This window comes from Papilio xuthus, unplaced genomic scaffold (assembly GCF_000836235.2).
Source record: "Papilio xuthus unplaced genomic scaffold, Pxut_1.1 DF829758.1, whole genome shotgun sequence".
NCBI classification, from domain to species: Eukaryota; Metazoa; Arthropoda; class Insecta; order Lepidoptera; family Papilionidae; genus Papilio; species Papilio xuthus.
This window is the reverse complement of record NW_013528891.1, coordinates 2,227,778-2,245,130: the sequence shown is the minus strand read 5'-3', so window position 1 is coordinate 2,245,130 and position 17,353 is coordinate 2,227,778. Positions and strand designations below refer to the sequence as shown.

At 33.2% G+C, this 17,353-nt stretch overlaps 3 protein-coding genes across 4 annotated transcripts; 1 reads left to right on the top strand and 2 right to left on the bottom strand.

Annotated features, from left to right (window-relative positions):
• The first annotated feature begins 415 nt into the window (after nucleotides 1–415).
• Nucleotides 416–2,853, top strand: Drp (death-related protein). Its single transcript, NM_001312739.1, is given in 2 exon segments — nucleotides 416–497; nucleotides 1,565–2,853. Coding segments are annotated over 2 exon segments (306 nt in total). The 5' UTR covers nucleotides 416–445; the 3' UTR covers nucleotides 1,819–2,853.
• Nucleotides 2,854–3,029: 176 nt separating this feature from the next.
• Nucleotides 3,030–13,787, bottom strand: LOC106113594 (sodium/hydrogen exchanger 10). The gene is made up of 22 exons (XM_013306431.1): nucleotides 12,473–13,787; nucleotides 11,994–12,219; nucleotides 11,560–11,716; nucleotides 11,012–11,186; nucleotides 10,399–10,631; nucleotides 9,794–9,915; nucleotides 9,372–9,498; nucleotides 9,004–9,082; nucleotides 8,735–8,835; nucleotides 8,326–8,459; nucleotides 7,980–8,083; nucleotides 7,730–7,841; nucleotides 7,412–7,587; nucleotides 7,021–7,139; nucleotides 6,454–6,598; nucleotides 6,022–6,125; nucleotides 5,284–5,431; nucleotides 4,397–4,550; nucleotides 4,002–4,078; nucleotides 3,621–3,648; nucleotides 3,443–3,522; nucleotides 3,030–3,129 (listed from the first exon to the last, which is right to left on the bottom strand). The coding sequence occupies exons 1-22, from the start codon at nucleotides 13,751–13,753 to the stop codon at nucleotides 3,073–3,075; spliced, it is 3,939 nt and encodes a 1,312-aa protein (XP_013161885.1). The 5' UTR covers nucleotides 13,754–13,787; the 3' UTR covers nucleotides 3,030–3,072.
• Nucleotides 13,788–14,174: 387 nt separating this feature from the next.
• Orc6 (origin recognition complex subunit 6) lies at nucleotides 14,175–17,315 on the bottom strand. Of its 2 annotated transcripts, none has more exons than XM_013327235.1 (6): nucleotides 17,109–17,315; nucleotides 16,903–17,029; nucleotides 16,506–16,694; nucleotides 15,944–15,999; nucleotides 15,411–15,571; nucleotides 14,175–14,459 (listed from the first exon to the last, which is right to left on the bottom strand). In XM_013327235.1, exons 1-6 carry the CDS (start codon nucleotides 17,180–17,182, stop codon nucleotides 14,203–14,205), a joined length of 864 nt encoding a protein of 287 aa, XP_013182689.1. In that variant the 5' UTR covers nucleotides 17,183–17,315; the 3' UTR covers nucleotides 14,175–14,202. The 2 variants fall into 2 exon arrangements, with proteins under 2 accessions (XP_013182689.1, XP_013182695.1); XM_013327241.1 differs by having other exon boundaries at nucleotides 14,177–14,453.
• Between the last annotated feature and the right edge of the window lie 38 nt (nucleotides 17,316–17,353).

Here is a 17,353-nt window from a genome sequence, read left to right as displayed (position 1 = left end):
GGAATACTTAATTGTTAATTTTTATTAATGTTCTCTAAGATGGGTAAAAATAAAATAAACAAAATTCTTAAAATAACATTAGACCGAAGACCAATGGGGTATTAGTACAAGAATATCCACATCGCCGGTCGAATTATCTCCCAGGAAGGCTATAAATATTATTTGTTAATGTTTGTACTTTTTATCAAACAAAAATTATAAATAACAATAATCTAAACTGTTTAAGAAAACATTATAAACTATTCAATATAAAATAGATATAAAGTGAGTTTCTGAACGGTTTTCAAAAATGTCATTCCAGCACAAGTAATATTTTTATCTGTATTTTGTGCACCGTGTCATTGTCATCGTGTGTGCTTACACGTTGCATATCACTATTATTTACGATAGAATCTTATCAGAATTATATTAGACAATCTTTTTATATTTCCAATTTTATAGAAAAATGTCGTCTACTGAAGAAACATCTCAGCTAAAGGCAGGACACCCGCCGGCAGGTCTGTTTTATACTTTTGTTTACAATTACTTTGCAGTTTATGCAGAAATATTATAGTATTTATTGAAGTACTGCAAAAGATAATGATAAAGGTATATAATTATTATTATTATCTTTACATAATTGATATAACTTGATTGTATTAGTTTCCTCGAAAGTGACATCATTATTATTTTGTTATGTACCTTTCCTGTACGTTATAAATGAATGTTGTCAAACAAAGAATACGCTTCCAAGGTCATAAGGTAACCGGTCAAGCAGACAACAATGACTAACATAGACCACAATTTATTTTTTAAGAATAAGATATTTTGGGCCTGTTTTTTTATAATAATTGTAGTCATTGTTAAGGTAATTTTGGTGTTTTACCTCAAATGTATGTTTAAAAAGTGTTTAAGTCACTTTTTCTGCAGTCAAAATAATTCACACATCTGTACAAAAAGTATAATTATCATACTAATATTAAAAAAGTGAAAGTTTCGATAGATGGATTTTGTTTGAAGGTAACTTTAAAAAAGCTAAACAGATTTTGGATTGCATTTGGCAAAGATAAGTCTCTTGAATAGTGCATATTAAATTTCTTTTAAATTCCGTGCAAAATTCACAGACAAAAGCTACTGTAGAAATAAATCCAAAAACAAAGTACAGTTGCTAAACTGGTTTATCTGAATTGATTTCTAATCAACTTTCTGTGCTGCGATAGAGCCTATGGTATTGGATATATCATTAAAATGTTTATTTTACAAAATAAAATTAAATATTTGGCTTCATATTTTTTTTTTAATTTTATTATTATAATTATCCATAATAACTTAGAACACTCCTACTCTTAGCTATTAGCAATATTTAGTTTTGACAAAATTGCAACTTTCTCCTGACTTGCTAATATATTACATCAGTTTTCATTTATATTAAATAAATAATTTTTAAACGTTTTCTTTCCTTCAATATTGTCTTATAATTTTGTATCCGTGATCATTGTATAGGGTGTTACAACATTATTACCCAATGTTTTTCTCAACAAATTAAATATTTTTAATGTGTTTGTTATATCTTAATGTTTTACAGTCAAAGCTGGTGGTATGAGGATAACTCAACACAAGACACCCCATTCTAAAGACTCTAAGGAATCTGCTAATGAAGACCTGACAGGACTGTCTGGTCCATCGCCTGTGCCTTCCAACCCAGTGTCCATATCAGGTGCTCCCAACAGGGGTAATGCAGACTTTACTCCGGAAGCTGCTCAAATAGCTCATAGTCCTAAACCTCCCACACATATTAATATCAAACCCAATCCTCATATCCAACAACCAAGGAAGTAGACTGTCTAAATAAACTATGGGCATAATAAAGTGTTTGAAAATATAGGAAAATTTTATTCAATAGCATCTTTTTTCACATTCTAAAGCAGGAAAAATACTTAACATCAATATTGTATTACAAACCACCTGTGTAAATATTATATTTCAAAGTACAGAAATGTAATCTAGTGAATGGTCATAATTGAAAGGCAGTGTAATAAAATTCTGTGCTCAATTCCATAATGTGAAATATTGAAATAGCACCAATTTCAATCGGATGTAAAGACTAGTAATTTTAAATCTATATTAATGGTTAGGTGATTGCTTTGAAATGATAGCTTTTCATTCGTTATGATTTAAATACGTTTATTGATGTTACATGATATAATTCTTAATTATTAGTTCGAATCCACACCACTAATCAACGCCAAAATGGCGAAAATCAAATAAGCACAACATGCTACTCTTATAGCCAGTCCATTAACACACTCAGTGCTACTGGCCAGTTTTTTTTAAATGTGAATAAATTGGAGTGGCATTCAATAAATTAAAGTTTTCCTAATTATTTTTAAACGCGATAAAATCCAGCGTTATGCCCAGTGATTATATTGTTGTATCAAGGAAAATTAAAAACCTTGTTAATGTTTATTGTTGAAAAATAAAAAATAGCAATTTTACTATTGCTATGACAATTAAAAAAGTATATCATTCAGCCAGTTTATGACTTTGTCTGACTGGAAAAAAATATTTATAAATATATGCATAAATAATATCAGCCTTAAAATGGCAATTTTTATTTGGATATAAATAGTTTAAAATATTTGTTGTAAGATAAAGTGTCACTTGCAAATAATTTTAAGATTATAATGTGAAAAGTAAATAAAGCTGAAGATTATTTATGTATTTGTCTTCATTGAAAGTTTTAAATATGTTAATCGGGTGCTTGTATTTCCGTATGCATTTTATTTACATTCCTAACCTTTTTTTTTTCTTTATTTCGCTTAAAAACTTTTTGGTCAATTATTTGCGGTTTGGGACCATAAGTTTATATTTTTTTATAATACTATTTTCATTTAAAATAAAATATAAAAACAATTTGTGTTATTATTTTTTTATTTAATGCAATTACTATCCAACCCTAAATAACTATCCTATCCTACATGGCATGGGTTCAATACAAATCCATTTATATGATTTTGATCAAAGAAAAACGTAGTTAAAACAATTAAATGTTGCAAAAAATGAACAAAAAAAGACTGACGTCACGAAGACAATTTATTTTTTCTTTCCATCTGATAATCTCCTTTGTCGTTTCAATGACGTTGAATATATCTGAAAAATATTTAAATGGTACTTTCGTATAAAAGTAAAAAAGTGCGTTAGATATTTAAAGCGGTGGATATTTTCCTCGAATGTGGCCTAATGTCTACTACACACGACAGTTTAGAACGAATGAAACTAGCTTAGCCTAGTCTAGCTCTTGTATTACATTTATATAGCTCCAAAACTCATATAGATTTAGACATATTTGGTCGATTACGTTATGAAAACTAATATGGCAAATTTTTGTAACCCTTAGTTTTTAGTTCGTAACATCGACGTCATGTCGTACTCCACTGTAATGTAAATATTAAAACAAAAATACCTCTTGGTCTGCCTGTGTGTGAACTGACGACGTGGGAGAGTACGCTAAAGATATTCCAGTATGTCCGTGTCTTACAATATCTAAAAGTTAATCGCTTTTTTATGCGCATTAGAGATTATAAATAATTTCATCTTATAAATTTCAAAACGTATGAAATATCACATCGAACATTACTTACCGTCTTTATTTGCTTCCAATTTTTCAGGCTGTGGAACGAGAAGTCCAATAAATAAAAATTCAGCCCACTGTACACCTGTACAACATATTGCTATCTATGCTTTTTCAAAGAGGAAGAGAGAGATGGCAATATATTAAGTACAGGCGCTGGAAACTACGGTACAAACGATTAAACTTAAAAACTACTAACGTATCATCTTTATACACAAGACAGCTACATAATATTTATATTGAAATAATATGCATCATTCATAATCAAAAACACATACAAATATCTAAATAATATAGTAACACGCAAAAACACACAGTTCATTGTACGCTAGGTATTAAGTGATTCAGTTTTTTAAGACATTGGATGTAAAGCATAGTAAAATTGACTCACCAAATCATCAAAGCTTGGCTTGTAATACTTGGAGTTGAGCTCTTTTTCACTCGCCACTCCCGGCATAACAGCAGTCGCTGAAATTTGAAATATGTATACTTCAAACATGACGAAGAAGTAATGTATATAAAAAGAGATCCGACTTTTTTATCCGTTGCCGGCCTTTGTGACCCTAAGTCGTAGCGGTTTGGAAATATTACCCAGGACAGACCATTTCACAACACGGCTGTGCAAGGCAGGAAGTTTCGCCAAAATTGCACGTTTGTGGATTACCAGCCATCAAGATGTTAATGGAACCTGGCAGTCTAAGCGCAAAAGTAATGTTAAGCGAAACTATTAGTTTAGGATTTCACTTTAGATTTTAGATTACTTGAGTGTAGTTTATGATTACTAACATATCTGCTTGCCCCAAACAGATTCTCTGTAGTTGACGCGGCGCGGAGCTCTGCGTCGCTTGCTACGACCACGCCGCACCGACGCAGCGCGAGACTCGCTTGACACGCGACGTGACACTTTGTGGTATAGACAGCGAGATGATGCATTTGATACCTACACAATACAAATTATAAGGAATGGTCTTACTAGCTATACTAGAATTCTCTCTGCTTATAGAAGGAAATCAGTGAAAATATTTCGTTTCTGTTTTTTCAGAAGAATGTTAATGTTTCAAACTTAGTTTTTTTCTTCTTTACCACCTTTCCCACGTCTTCTCTTACCAACAAATACGTTCTTACAATGTTATCGATTAATCTATATATATAAAAGAAAGTCGCGTTAGTTACACTATTTATTACTCAATAACGGCTTTACCGATATGCCTGAAAATTAGTGAGTAGGTAGCTTAGAGCCAGGAGACGGACATAGGATAATATTTATTCATTTTTCTTTTTTTTTCGAATGTATGCCTTGAAGAGCTGATTTTTATTTAACTTACTAATATTATAAATGCGAATGTTTAGATGGATGTGATGTGGATGGATGGATGGGTGTTTGAAGATATCTCTATAACGGCTGAACGAATCTCGATTAAATTTGACATACGTAAAGAACATAGACTGAAAGAACACATAGGCTACACTAACTAAGTTTTTTTATATATCCACGTGGACGGAGTTGCGGGTGACAGCTAGTAAGAGATATTTTAATAGATGTAATGTTGTTACTTGTTACATTTATTCTACTTCTTCTTGAGGTGCCTCTCCGTCTAGCGAAGGTTGGCGATCAGTTCCCCATATTTTCCCTTATTACAAAAATGTAAAACTACCCACATTTGTATACCTACCAATTCACATTGCATATCATCTATTTCATCCTCCATAATGTCCAGTTCGTCAGTATCTTTAGCTGGGACTATAAGGAGTTTCGTTTCCGGACATGTACCGGATACTAATAGCTGCGATGATTTGGGAAACACCAGTCTATGTGCTGTCCTGTATTAAAGCAAGTAAGAATGTATATGAATATCGAAAAGACTCCTATCTTACTAATATTATAAATGCAAATGTTTGGATGAATGTATGGATGTTTATTAGAAGGTATCTCCGGAACCGCTGCAAGGATCTCGCTGGAATTCGGTCTACATGTAGAACATAGTCTGGACAATCAAACTTAATAAGTAGCCTATACTAATTAAATTTTATTTTGAATTCCGCACGGACAAAGTCGTGGACGACGGCCAGTAAACCTAAAAACCTGTAACACATCATTCAATTGTTTTCTTTTTGAATTAGAGTGGAAAGTAAAGGTTGTATATCATACTAATATTATAAATGCGAATGTTTAGATGGATGGATGGATGTTTGTTTGAAGTTATTTCCAGAACAGGTGAACGGATCTCGATGAAATTGGCATACATATAGAACATAGTCTGCAAGAACACATAGGCTACAAATTATGTTCTCTTTTATTTCCGCGCGGGCGGAGTCTCGGGCGATCGCAAGTAAAGCTATATATATTACGAATAAGCTGCATTTCCTATCATCTTATTACTTTTATTCTTTAAAGGGGGATTTTTAGATACCTTGGTATATAACACGGTGGTTGAAACACTTCTCTGGTTGCCATGTCTTGACAAACTCCATCTATTAACACTATATCCTCCATCAGTTCGTTCACAACGAATATCTAGTATAATATAAATAACATTAGAACGCAACAGTTTTTTTTTTAATTAAAACAAAACTCACGCATACGTCATTTTGACGCACTGTGATGCAGTGGTTCTAAATATTTAGCTGTCCAAAGATTACAAATATGCTAAGATCTCACTGTTCAAAGCCTATCAAGACGTTTAAGTGGATTTCAATGGCATAATACATATTTAAATCTTCATTCAGTTGTTTAAGGGTAACTTAAGTAGTCCCTTAGTATATATTCATTACTCATTCTGCATCTAGGTAACTTTAGTACAGATTTAACAACTCTGATTGCGGTTAAAAATATATTATAAAACCTTAAACGCTCTAAGACAAGGTACGAAGGCGTGCTCGAGGCGCATGCTGAGCCGCTCTATTGACCAGCCGTGGTACGCCGGCACACCGGGAAGCACCATCATTGATAATTTTATACCGATCTCACGCCACATCGCCGCTTCAAGACTGACAAATGAAGATCGTTGTTAACACTTTCAATGCTGCTATTACGATTTTCAAAAAGTTAACTCAAAGTATGGGATTTTGGTACTGAACGTGTTAACCTTGCAAGAAAAGATTCTGACACCAAAATCTCTGTAAGAAACAATGTAACAATATTGTCAACTCTATTTTGTCAAAGATAATGATTTCTGTCATCAAGAGAGGTAAGGGATTTTGAGGTCAGAAACCCTCGGTAAGTGAACTTTATTCATAGCAATTGTAAGTAGCAAACATATTTTACTTCGTCTTGATACCTGTGTTATAATGTCCTAACATTAGACCAGTCCTCCTGGTCATTTGGATGACTAACTATTTTAGAATCAATATCTATTATCAAAAGTTACTTTCATGCATCACCAAGTAGCATTGAATGTGTTAAGATTTACCCCATTATAGGATGTGGTGCGAGATTGAACGCTTCTTTGACGACGGGCATCTTGATAAAGTACGCCTGGACAGCTGTATCACATCGTACTGTGTAGCTGTAGGGACGATTTGTTAGTGCCTAGAAAAGATTTTTAAACGTTTAGTACTCAGCATTACTGCACGTAGGAAATAAAAATACTCTTCTACTCGACAAACCAACAATGAGAGTTTTTTATAGACAAAGATTTATATCGGCCAAAATGGCGTCTTCGGAAAATGATACTACGGAAATCGCAATTTGAGAAAAAATAATGATTTAATGTTTTTTGAGGGTATATTCAGAAAAACAACATACTTTTGTAGGATATTTTGGATTCAAAAGTACCATTTAAAAATTGTCAAAATACTAACCCCTAAAACACCAATTGCGTTGCCAGAAACAATATAATCTTGACTAGGCTCGTTGAACTTTAGATCTGTAATAAATTCATAGTTCGGTATCGCTTCATCGAGGTCTTCTTCTGGTGGTTCGTACGTCGCTTCTAAAAGACCTGACACCAAGATATATAAGCCTTTGGGCTCGTCACCTTAAAAAACATTATAGTTTTGTAATTATTTGCACAATATTAAAGAAAATTAAATTTAAAAAGAGAATTAAATGCAACTGTTAAAACAGTTATTAAGTAAGTATTTATAAAAATAACTAAGTTAAAATAATGTTTAATTTACCTCGAGACAATAACACATCGTTATAATTATAATTTAAAATTTCTGAATTTTCTAGGAAAAAGTCCGCAACTCTTTCGTTACCCTGCAGCCATGATACTGCTCGTAATTGAGTCTGGAAAGGCAAAGGTAATACAAATATTATGCCACAAAATATCTGTAACATAAAAATTACAATAATCAATATAAAATTTAAAGCGTAGAAACTTTTTTCCATAAATACAAAAAAAAAACATATTTTTTAATAACTTACTTCTGGAGTAGAAGGAGCAACTAGACTTCCTTTGTGTCGACACATCTGCACTTTCTCCTGTATAGCGTTCAACAATAAACGATATTCCATTTCATCGAGAAAACCTACAATAATAGCCAAGTTTCCTATACACCCGCAATACAATTTACATGCGAAAAAAGCGGTTATTGCGACATCGAAAAGACCTGAAATATGTAGTCGTAATAACCAAATTTTCTTTGTTTCGATTATCAATTGTTTTAGTCGCTGCTAGGTGTCAACTGTTTTCTCATGTCAAGTTGGGGAAAGGTTCACATGCATAATTTGGACCTTCAGAGAATAGAAGAAAGAGAATGGATGTTCCAACCTTCTTCTTTTAACTGCATAGTATCTAGAATCATAATATTCAATGTGGAAGTAGTTGCTTGTCTGGTCTTCACAGTGATGGCGGTCCAAGGTCTATCCCGCTGCAGTAGACCCAACTGACGAGTCACTGTTAATCTGTGTCAAATAGCGTATTAAATAGTAGGTTTTTCGGGATTTTTCTAAAGGTAGGTTGCTAATGTTTGAATGATTTGATTGTTTACGATTACTTTGAAAACTATTTGACTATTTTTAAAAATTATTTCACAAATAGATAGCGCTTTTTCTAGAGTGACTTGGACTACTTTTGACCTGTATTCAGTTGTAGTTGTACTTGTGAAATTCATCTTTATTTACGCAATATTGTTAATAAATTATGTCAATTTTGTGTTGATAGAAATTTAAACATGCACCTGTCAGCTTCGAGCCTACTATCGAGTTTTTCTTGTATTTGCAAATTATCCACTAATTGAGGGAGCAAAGAACAAACTTCTTGTTCCGCGGTTACAAATCCCTAAAAATATTAGGCTTTCTTTATTTAATTTTTTTATTTTAATGTATTTATTCTTCATCACTTATCTGCTGCAAGTTTCAGGTATGTCTGATGTTATGGTAAAATATAGCAGTTTCGTTTTCTTTTTATTTCAAATTAGGTTAGTTTTTGAATGGAAGTAACACTTACCTTACCAACATCGTATCCAAATGCTAGTTGTATATCGATCATCCTATCGATATAGGCCATTATCTTAGGAACTGATACCCTGGATTGTTATAGCGAAGGAGTTTCGATAAAAAAACATATTATCACGTATATATATGTGTAAACTTATTTACGAGTGCACTTGAGGCGTGAGCTTCCATTGGACAGATGAAACTTCCAGGTGCCCTAATGGTCTAATACAGACGGGAGGAAGTCTCTGGATATTTGGAGATTCCAATGACTACCATGATTTGGAAGGCCAATGTCCAGCAGAGAATTAACCAGGACTTATGCCCATATGCTTATGCAAGATTAATAAAAGCGTGATTAGTAACTAATAAATTAAATACCTAGCCAACTTGCAAAGTCTCAAAAAGCGTAAAGTTCTCAGTAATTTAGTAGCAGTGAACACACTAGAGTTAAGATTAGACCATTTATTCCAAGAAGTCAATGTGTCGAGTACATCAAGGACTAGATCTAAAACAAATGACGAACGTTTTGATTTAGTATAGTATTGTATACCGACTTCAAAAAGGATTCTATACTTTTTTCTCGATTGTTACCTCAGAACTTCGCTTCTAGTAGACAGATTTTAAAGATTCTTTTTTTTATTCAAACGCAATTTTTTTTTTTATAACCAGACACGCAATTTTTGAGTTATCATCCACAATGTAATATAACATAGGACGAGGACTAAACTATATGATGTTTAGAAATTACGTATGGAAGAGTTGTTGCACGATGTCGTCAATTTTGTATTTGAATATCTTACCGCCTGTAGCCATAACAATAATAAGAAAGTCCAACTTATTCCAATGTGACTTGAAGTAGCCTTGTACACCCAACGCCATCATTTTTATTATCATTTCTAATACGTATATTATGTAGAAAAATCTGGAAAGCGCATATGGTTTTATGTAAATTGATCTGTCTGTTTTTTTCTTTATACTGTGCCAAATAAATCTGCGTGTCTTTGTTTAAAGTCTATTTCTACTTTTATTTGCGTTAAAACTGAGATTTAAGATACAAAATTCATACTAAGACGATTTGTTGCTAATATAACTATTACCTAAGAGCCTTTTCTCTGCGAAGGATCAGCATAATAACTACTACTCTTCCATACAATTCTTTCAGCCAATCCTTCATACAATCTATATTTAACATTCTATAAAATCTGACTAATATTATAAATGCGAATATTGAAATGGATGGTTGTATCTCCAGAACAGCTCAACGAATCTCGATACAATTTGACATAGATGTAGAACCTTGAAGAATACATAGGCTACTTATTAAGTTTTTTTTTAATTACGCGCAGACGGAGAACGGGGCTACAGCTAGTGTTCTGTGAAATCAATTTATATTAAAGGAACTTACAAATTCAAAGATTTGATAGCGTAAATAACAATCGTTGAGGGCGATCGCAGCGCCACTTCGCAAAGTATAATGGGTGTGTTGCACAATATCATGACGTAGATAAAACCGTCAAACCATACACTGGAGATCATACGGTATGCGAGCTGACGCCAACGGTTGTGTGGCATCTGCACGGTGGCAGCCTCCGGTGTCATCATCTTGATTAACTTACGACGTAACCATACCGCATGCGCCTTAAAATGTTACTAAGAGTGATGCCACACGGACGATGCGACATCACAGTGTTGCTTTGTAAAAAATGTTATAACAGACTATGTATTTGCAGAGTCTGTGGGAGAGAGTATTCAACTAATAAACGACTGTATTGATTTGTTTGATCATAACTATCCTATGACTTTCTCAAACGCTGGCAATGCATCTGGTGTTGTGGATGTCCATGGGCGTCAATGATCACCTCTTTTTTGAAGCACTTTTGCCCCCTTATTTTATAAAAAAAATAAATAAATCTGATCTGAAAAACAACTTGCGCACTTAGAGTAATTTTACGGTCCTTAAATCTACACTGAGGATCCCCTTTAATGGCCACTTAAAGTGCGATACTAATCGTTATTACTTTAGGTTTCCACAATGTGCCGAGCAGATCCAGATTGACTCTGCCGTCGTCACAGTCCGCGGCTACTTCCACAGCTTGCACTAGTGTCCTTACTCCATCTTTACTTATTTTCCCATGTTCGTACTGGCGCCAGTAAGATATCTTCATAGCTTTAAGTACACGCTGATTTGCTTCCCTACAATGATACAAAAAACTATTCGTTTTTATATTACCAAAATTAACTTCGGTATGAGTCCACAAAACCTATTTTAGAATAATATTTTGCTATAACAATATTAGGGAAGCAAGTTGTAATCATTGATTGATAAAATGAGCCAGAATTTTAAAAGACGACATAAAGACCAACTAACACAGGACTTTTTGCTGATAGGCCTCTTATATGTGTGCCTGCCTTTAATTGACGGATAAGGGGACGCACAAAAAGTTCTTCCACTTCCTATGTGTCACCTCCTCCATCAAATCCCTATTCCTTACCATCTTTTACGCATAAGAAAGGAGTGAGACAGAGGACTGATAATTACGTACTCTGAATTATAAGTTTGTTTTACCTCATCATCTCTGCGAATTCTTTCTTAGTGGGTTCGTTAGGTATTTCCCTTTCGCAGTCCGGACATGTGGTATAATGATAGCCCATATAAGTATCGTCTTCATAATCATCATCACGTTTAGACATTTGTATCTGATATGGATGTTTTATCGTCGTACCTTTAATATAATTACATACTGTATTTGTGTGTTATCTCCTAACCATTACACCTATTTTTTCCTCGAGACTTCATGAAAGAAATGTGCTTAAAATCGGAAACGGACAAACAGCATATACCCGCGTAGGAACGCGTTCCTTCCTTTATCAAATCTACTTCGCCTCTATCCTTTCCTTATAAGAATGGATTAAGTATGAACACTGTTTCCCTGTTAAATTTGACGACTAACGCTTCCTTATGATAAAATTCTACGGTAAATTTAAAAGATATTATAAAACCTGCTTGTACGAGATCCCAATTAGCATCAGCCAGGAACTTATCCATCTTCAGCATAGAAATACAACGATCTCTTGTCAACATGATTCGTTTCACACAATTCGTCATGTTAGCTTTCTTAGCGAGGGATATCTCTGCTAATCCTAAGATCTTGAGTACTTTTCCCATTGTGATAGCGTTAATAAGTAAAGAGAGTAGTACCAGGCCTGCTGTTTGTATGATAAATATCTAAAAAATTCGAAGAAGAGTCTCATTCTTTATCAAAGTCTTATTCATCCTTATAAATATAATAGCTGTCGCCCACAAATCCGTCCGCGCGGAGTTAATAAAAACTTAATTAGTAGCCTATGTGTTCTTCCAGACTATATTGCAGGCCCGTTGAGCCGTTCCAGAGATGCCTTCAAAGAAACATCCATCCATCCATCTAAACATTCGCGTTTATAATATTAGTAAAATAAATATTTAGGGATAGCACACTTACCTCACCAGCATCCGCTACTCCAGGAGTTTGTAGAACAATCAATGCCAAACACAAAGAGAGAGGTCCTCTTAACCCTCCCCAAACGCAAGCCATAGAGTGTTGCCATGATATTCCATAACCAATGTGCCTTAAAATCGGCGTCATTGCAGAATATACCATAAGCCTCGAACAATAAACAGTAGAATAAGTCACGAAGATCAAAGAAACTTGTCTGACACTCATCACGTAGCTAACTTTCTCAAAGATAACTACTCCAACCATTGTAAAGACTAAGGTATTCGCTGCATGCGATAGAATGTTCCAGAAATGTGCCACAACTTGTTCCACATCCCCAGCCACAGTCGACTTTCTTCTACTAACAATCACACCGGCTATCACAGTCCCCAGTAGACCGGACACGTAAAAGAACTTCTCCCCAACATAATACGTCAGATATGCCCCGGCTAAAGTGACGGTTACCGCACACAATAGATCGTTATAAGTTATAGAAAGCAAAGCTGCTATAATCCTGCCAGTAACTATACCCAAAAGAATCCCACCACCAGCATATCTAAGTAGAAGCAGAGCTATTTGAGATGCTTCATTTATAGCCATAGCTAAATAACCAAATACAGCTGTAAACTCAATCATAGCTGTTGCATCTCCAATCAAGCCTTCCCCCAGCAACAATACACTTATGTATTTCCCACGTGACATTTCTTTTAACCTTTTAACAACTTCAGTTGGGTATATCGGTGCACATACCACACCAAAAAGTACAGCAGTAGTAAAATTCCAAGAAGATTCAATCAAATAATAAGCCATGAATGCCAACATTAAGGAAGTTAATAAGGTACCAAAAGTACCAACTAAGAGAATCTGAGGGAAGCTCTTCCAGAAGGAATGGGAATCGACTGCGTAGGACGTGCTAAACATTAGCACTGGGAGGAATACTAACAATATAATATCTATATCTGTATAACAGATTTCTACGTAAGGTTTAAAAGATGGATATCTATTGGCACAGAAACCAGCTATACCACCCAAAGAGAACATAATAACTCTATAAGGAAGGACAGTAATGGTCCAAAGCATAACCGCTCTTACTAGTACACCTACAAGTAAAGTCGTGAAGATAAAAAGAAAAGCCAAAGAAGTAGGATACGCAAGGCTTGGACGACTCGGGTCTTCGAAAATAATGTCGCTGTTATTCAATTTTCCTTGTAAAATTGTCACGTTCGTCCCATTTAAACATTGTACAAATGTAAAATATAGAGAAAATGTTATAAGTTTTAAGAACATTTTGTTGATAATGATTGAACCATGGCCTTGTAGATGTAATTTTGGTGTATTATAATAAATTTGAGTTGTCTATTACCGTTTTTATAGTGATTTAACTTATCTCTGAACGTCTAATCGTTGGTTTGTGACATTAAAATCTCTGTATAAAAAATAAATTATTTATCTTTGACAATAAAATATCGTCATCCCTCTCATTGTCTTTCACAAAACAGAGATGAAACATAGATTTTGATTTCAGAAAACAACGATAAATTAATGCTTTTATGGTTGTTTTCAAACCGCTCTTTAACCTTAAAACAGATTTTGACTTCAGAATAATGTAACAATATATTATAGGTTTGTGTCCTAAATAGTTCAATAAGAAACAAAAATTTAATTTTTTGGACTTTAAAAATTATATCGAGTTTACCTAGAAAAATATACAAAACACTTTTAAATTAAAACAAATTTTAATTCCTCGGAAATAATAACCTAATCCCCTTTCCTTTAATAGGTGTTTTGTATGGTGAAGTTTTTTGTGGAGTTTTTCTTGGGGACCGTCTTATAGGCATAACATTCTGTGCTTTTTCTATTTCTTCTAATTCCATTAGTTCTTTATAAGCCTCTTCGAGTATACGTTTCTTCCAAACATCATAAGGTTCAATCAGATCTATTAGTTCTTCTTTAATTAATGTTTTATTTTCTGTTCCATTGTTAATATCTAAAATTTGTCAAAAATAAATATGGTTATTTTATGTGGTTACTCAATTCTTAAAGAAAAATCTTAGTTCTGTTTAAAGTAACTATATTTATCTTAATAATATAATAAACTACTAGCTGTCGCCCGACTCCGTCTGCTCGTAATTAAAAAAGAAACAATTATTAGTCTATGTGTTCTTCCATACTATACTCTACATCTATGCCGAGTTTCAGCGAGATCCATTCAGCCATTTATATGGGAAAAAGAAAAGGGCAGTTTTAAGGGTTTTCCCCGCAATTATTCCATTTTTTCTCATCTGTTAAACCTTCCCTAAACCTCCACGAACATTTCAAGGCCATAACAAGATAAATCCGTTCAGCCGTTCTCGAGTTTTAATGATACTAATGAACAGCAATTGATTTTATATATATAGACTAGCGGACCCGACAGACGTTGTCTGACAATTTGACACTGCGATGGTAGCGCCGTCTGTCGGATCCAATGTAAAACATTCCAAAATCAACAACTATTAATAAATTAAAAATTAATTATAAAAACATTGCCCAGCGGACAAAATTGTGAATCTAAACCATTCCCAGATCCCCTTGAACACACACAAAAAATTTCATCAAAATCGGTCCAGTTGTTTGAGAGAAGTTCAGTGACATACACACTCACAGAAGAAATATATATATAAGGATTACACATGCATATATACATGCAAAAGTTTTGATGGATATTTCTTAGAAGGTAAATCTAGAACGGCTAAACAGATCTTACTGATTTGGCATACATGTAGAATGTAGTTTGGATGATTGTTTTAAATACAGCAGGTTAAAAACTAGTCTTGTACATTTGAGTGTTTGAAAAATCACTGTTGCTTTGTACAATTTTTTTTAACTTATAGTGTTATTATTTAATCCTAGATATCTTTTTAATTTTATGGAAGTAACGGTAAAAAGTTTATACAACACATACCTTCTATTTCTTCTTTCCGAGGTCGACCTTTTGTCTTTTTAACAGAAGCAAAATTATCATTAACAAATTTACTCCATTCTGCATCTAATTTACTCCATTGTGACGGCTTCATACGAGACTTCTCAATTATTTTGCTTTTTGTTATTTTAACCTTATTTATTCTGTAATCCAAGAAAAGAAAACTATTCATTTTATTATACTAATATTATAAAAGCGAAAGTTTTGATGTATGGATGGATGTTTGTTTGTAGGTATCTCCAGAATGGTTGCATGGATCTTACTGAAATTTTGCATAGATGTAGAACATAATCTGGAAGAACACATAGGCTACTTAAGTTTTTTTTAATTCTTCAAGGACAGAGTTGCGGGCGACAGCTCGTCTAAAAGAACACTTCAAGATTATTTTATTTTTTAATCCAAATTGAAATAAAAGGATACAGAGTAATAAATAAAATAAAAATTATACCATTTTTTTAGGCTAAGTGTATTCCAGGTAAGTAAATAGTTTAGTACAAACACAGAAAGTCCTTTACCTGCAAGCATGGTATACAGCCATACAGACATACTGTGGTAGATTTATATCAATATCCTGAAACAAATAATAAATAATTAATATATTACATCAGTTGAGCATATGCATAGAAAAATACTGGCATATGTTTTTTAAGAGAATACAATTTTTTTATGAATGAATAGACTGGTCAGGGCACATTATCAAAAAGGGAGTGAATACTAAGATGATGGACGAGAGATTAATTAGGAAGACAAAATGTGCTGTCCTAACTCTATATGAGTATGATAAGGGCAGGGAGATGATGATTAATTTTTTTGTAAAGTTGTTATGGCAGTAAAAATCATACTTAAAATTATAAATGCAAATGTTTAGATGGATGGATGTGTGATGATATCTCCGGAATGCCTCAACAGATCTTGATGAAATTTGGCACAGATATAGAATATAGCATGGAAGAACATATAGGCTACCCATTTAGTTTTTTTTAATTCTGTGCAGACAGAGTCGCGGGCAACAGCTAGTCTACAATAAGAATGTATGTTTCATTGTGAAAATGTAATGTTCATATTATTACTTTTTACCATTTTAGATTTTTTCTTATACTCTTCTAGAATATCTTCAGCTAATGCCTGCACCTCAGTGCATTGAAGTGATATACATAAAAATGAAATTGATATTTTATCATCATTTAGTTCTAAAAGATTTTCCAATATTTTTCTTGAATTTACATATGTTGGTTGTTTGAGTCCTGAATATTTGACTGCTGTTTTCTGAAATATAATATAAAGAGTAACATTACATAACTTAACAGAAATACAAAAGCATAGAAAAAATCTTTTAAGTTACTTATTTTTTCAGTAGACAAAACTTGAATTAACATTAATGAGAAATTATCTGTTACACAATTATAAAGGTGGAAATATGTGAAGTCATTATTTTATTTTAAAAAGTATTTTATTTAAAATTAATCATACTAACCAGATCTAAATCTACGCCATATATATTTGCGGCTAAATCTAGACAAATAACCATTTTACTGTTGTCAGTTATATTGCTACCCGCAATCGTCTTGGTTTGTAAAAGACGCTCCAATTCTGCCGCTTTCCTGTAATTGTGAAGTTTTCTGGTGAATATCGTGAATAAAGCAGTCTCCAATTCGGTTTAAATTTAAAAAAAATTCATACCTCAAAACTTTCTCTTCGTCTTGAAGACCTAATTTCGAAGCTAATAATCGAAGTGTTTTATTGTATGTAGTCATTTTTTAAATCTGTTAGTTATTCATAAACTTAACATAGCTTAGTTACTAACATGCTTAAGTTTTTATACAACAAAACTCCGCGCCACAAATGGTTTTGACAAGTAAGCTCAATCAAAACCAATCAATTTGACAACTGACAATACAAAAAGATAACATAAAAATACAGATAGC

Bases quoted from the DNA above. Each gene is read 5' to 3' on its own strand.
- Orc6 (XM_013327235.1), bottom strand. From the start codon at position 17,182: ATGACTACATACAATAAAACACTTCGATTATTAGCTTCGAAATTAGGT. The intron at 16,695-16,902 runs GTTAGTATGATT...ATTATATTTCAG, and splicing joins ATGGCGTAGATTTAGATCTG to AAAACAGCAGTCAAATATTC. The intron at 15,572-15,943 runs GTAAAGGACTTT...CTTGGATTACAG, and splicing joins GCTGTATACCATGCTTGCAG to AATAAATAAGGTTAAAATAA.
- LOC106113594 (XM_013306431.1), bottom strand. From the start codon at position 13,753: ATGTTCTTAAAACTTATAACATTTTCTCTATATTTTACATTTGTACAA. The intron at 11,187-11,559 runs GTAAAACAAACT...GTATCATTGTAG, and splicing joins GAATTCGCAGAGATGATGAG to GGAAGCAAATCAGCGTGTAC. The intron at 8,084-8,325 runs GTTGGAACATCC...CTATTATTGTAG, and splicing joins TATGCAGTTAAAAGAAGAAG to GTTTTCTCGATGAAATGGAA.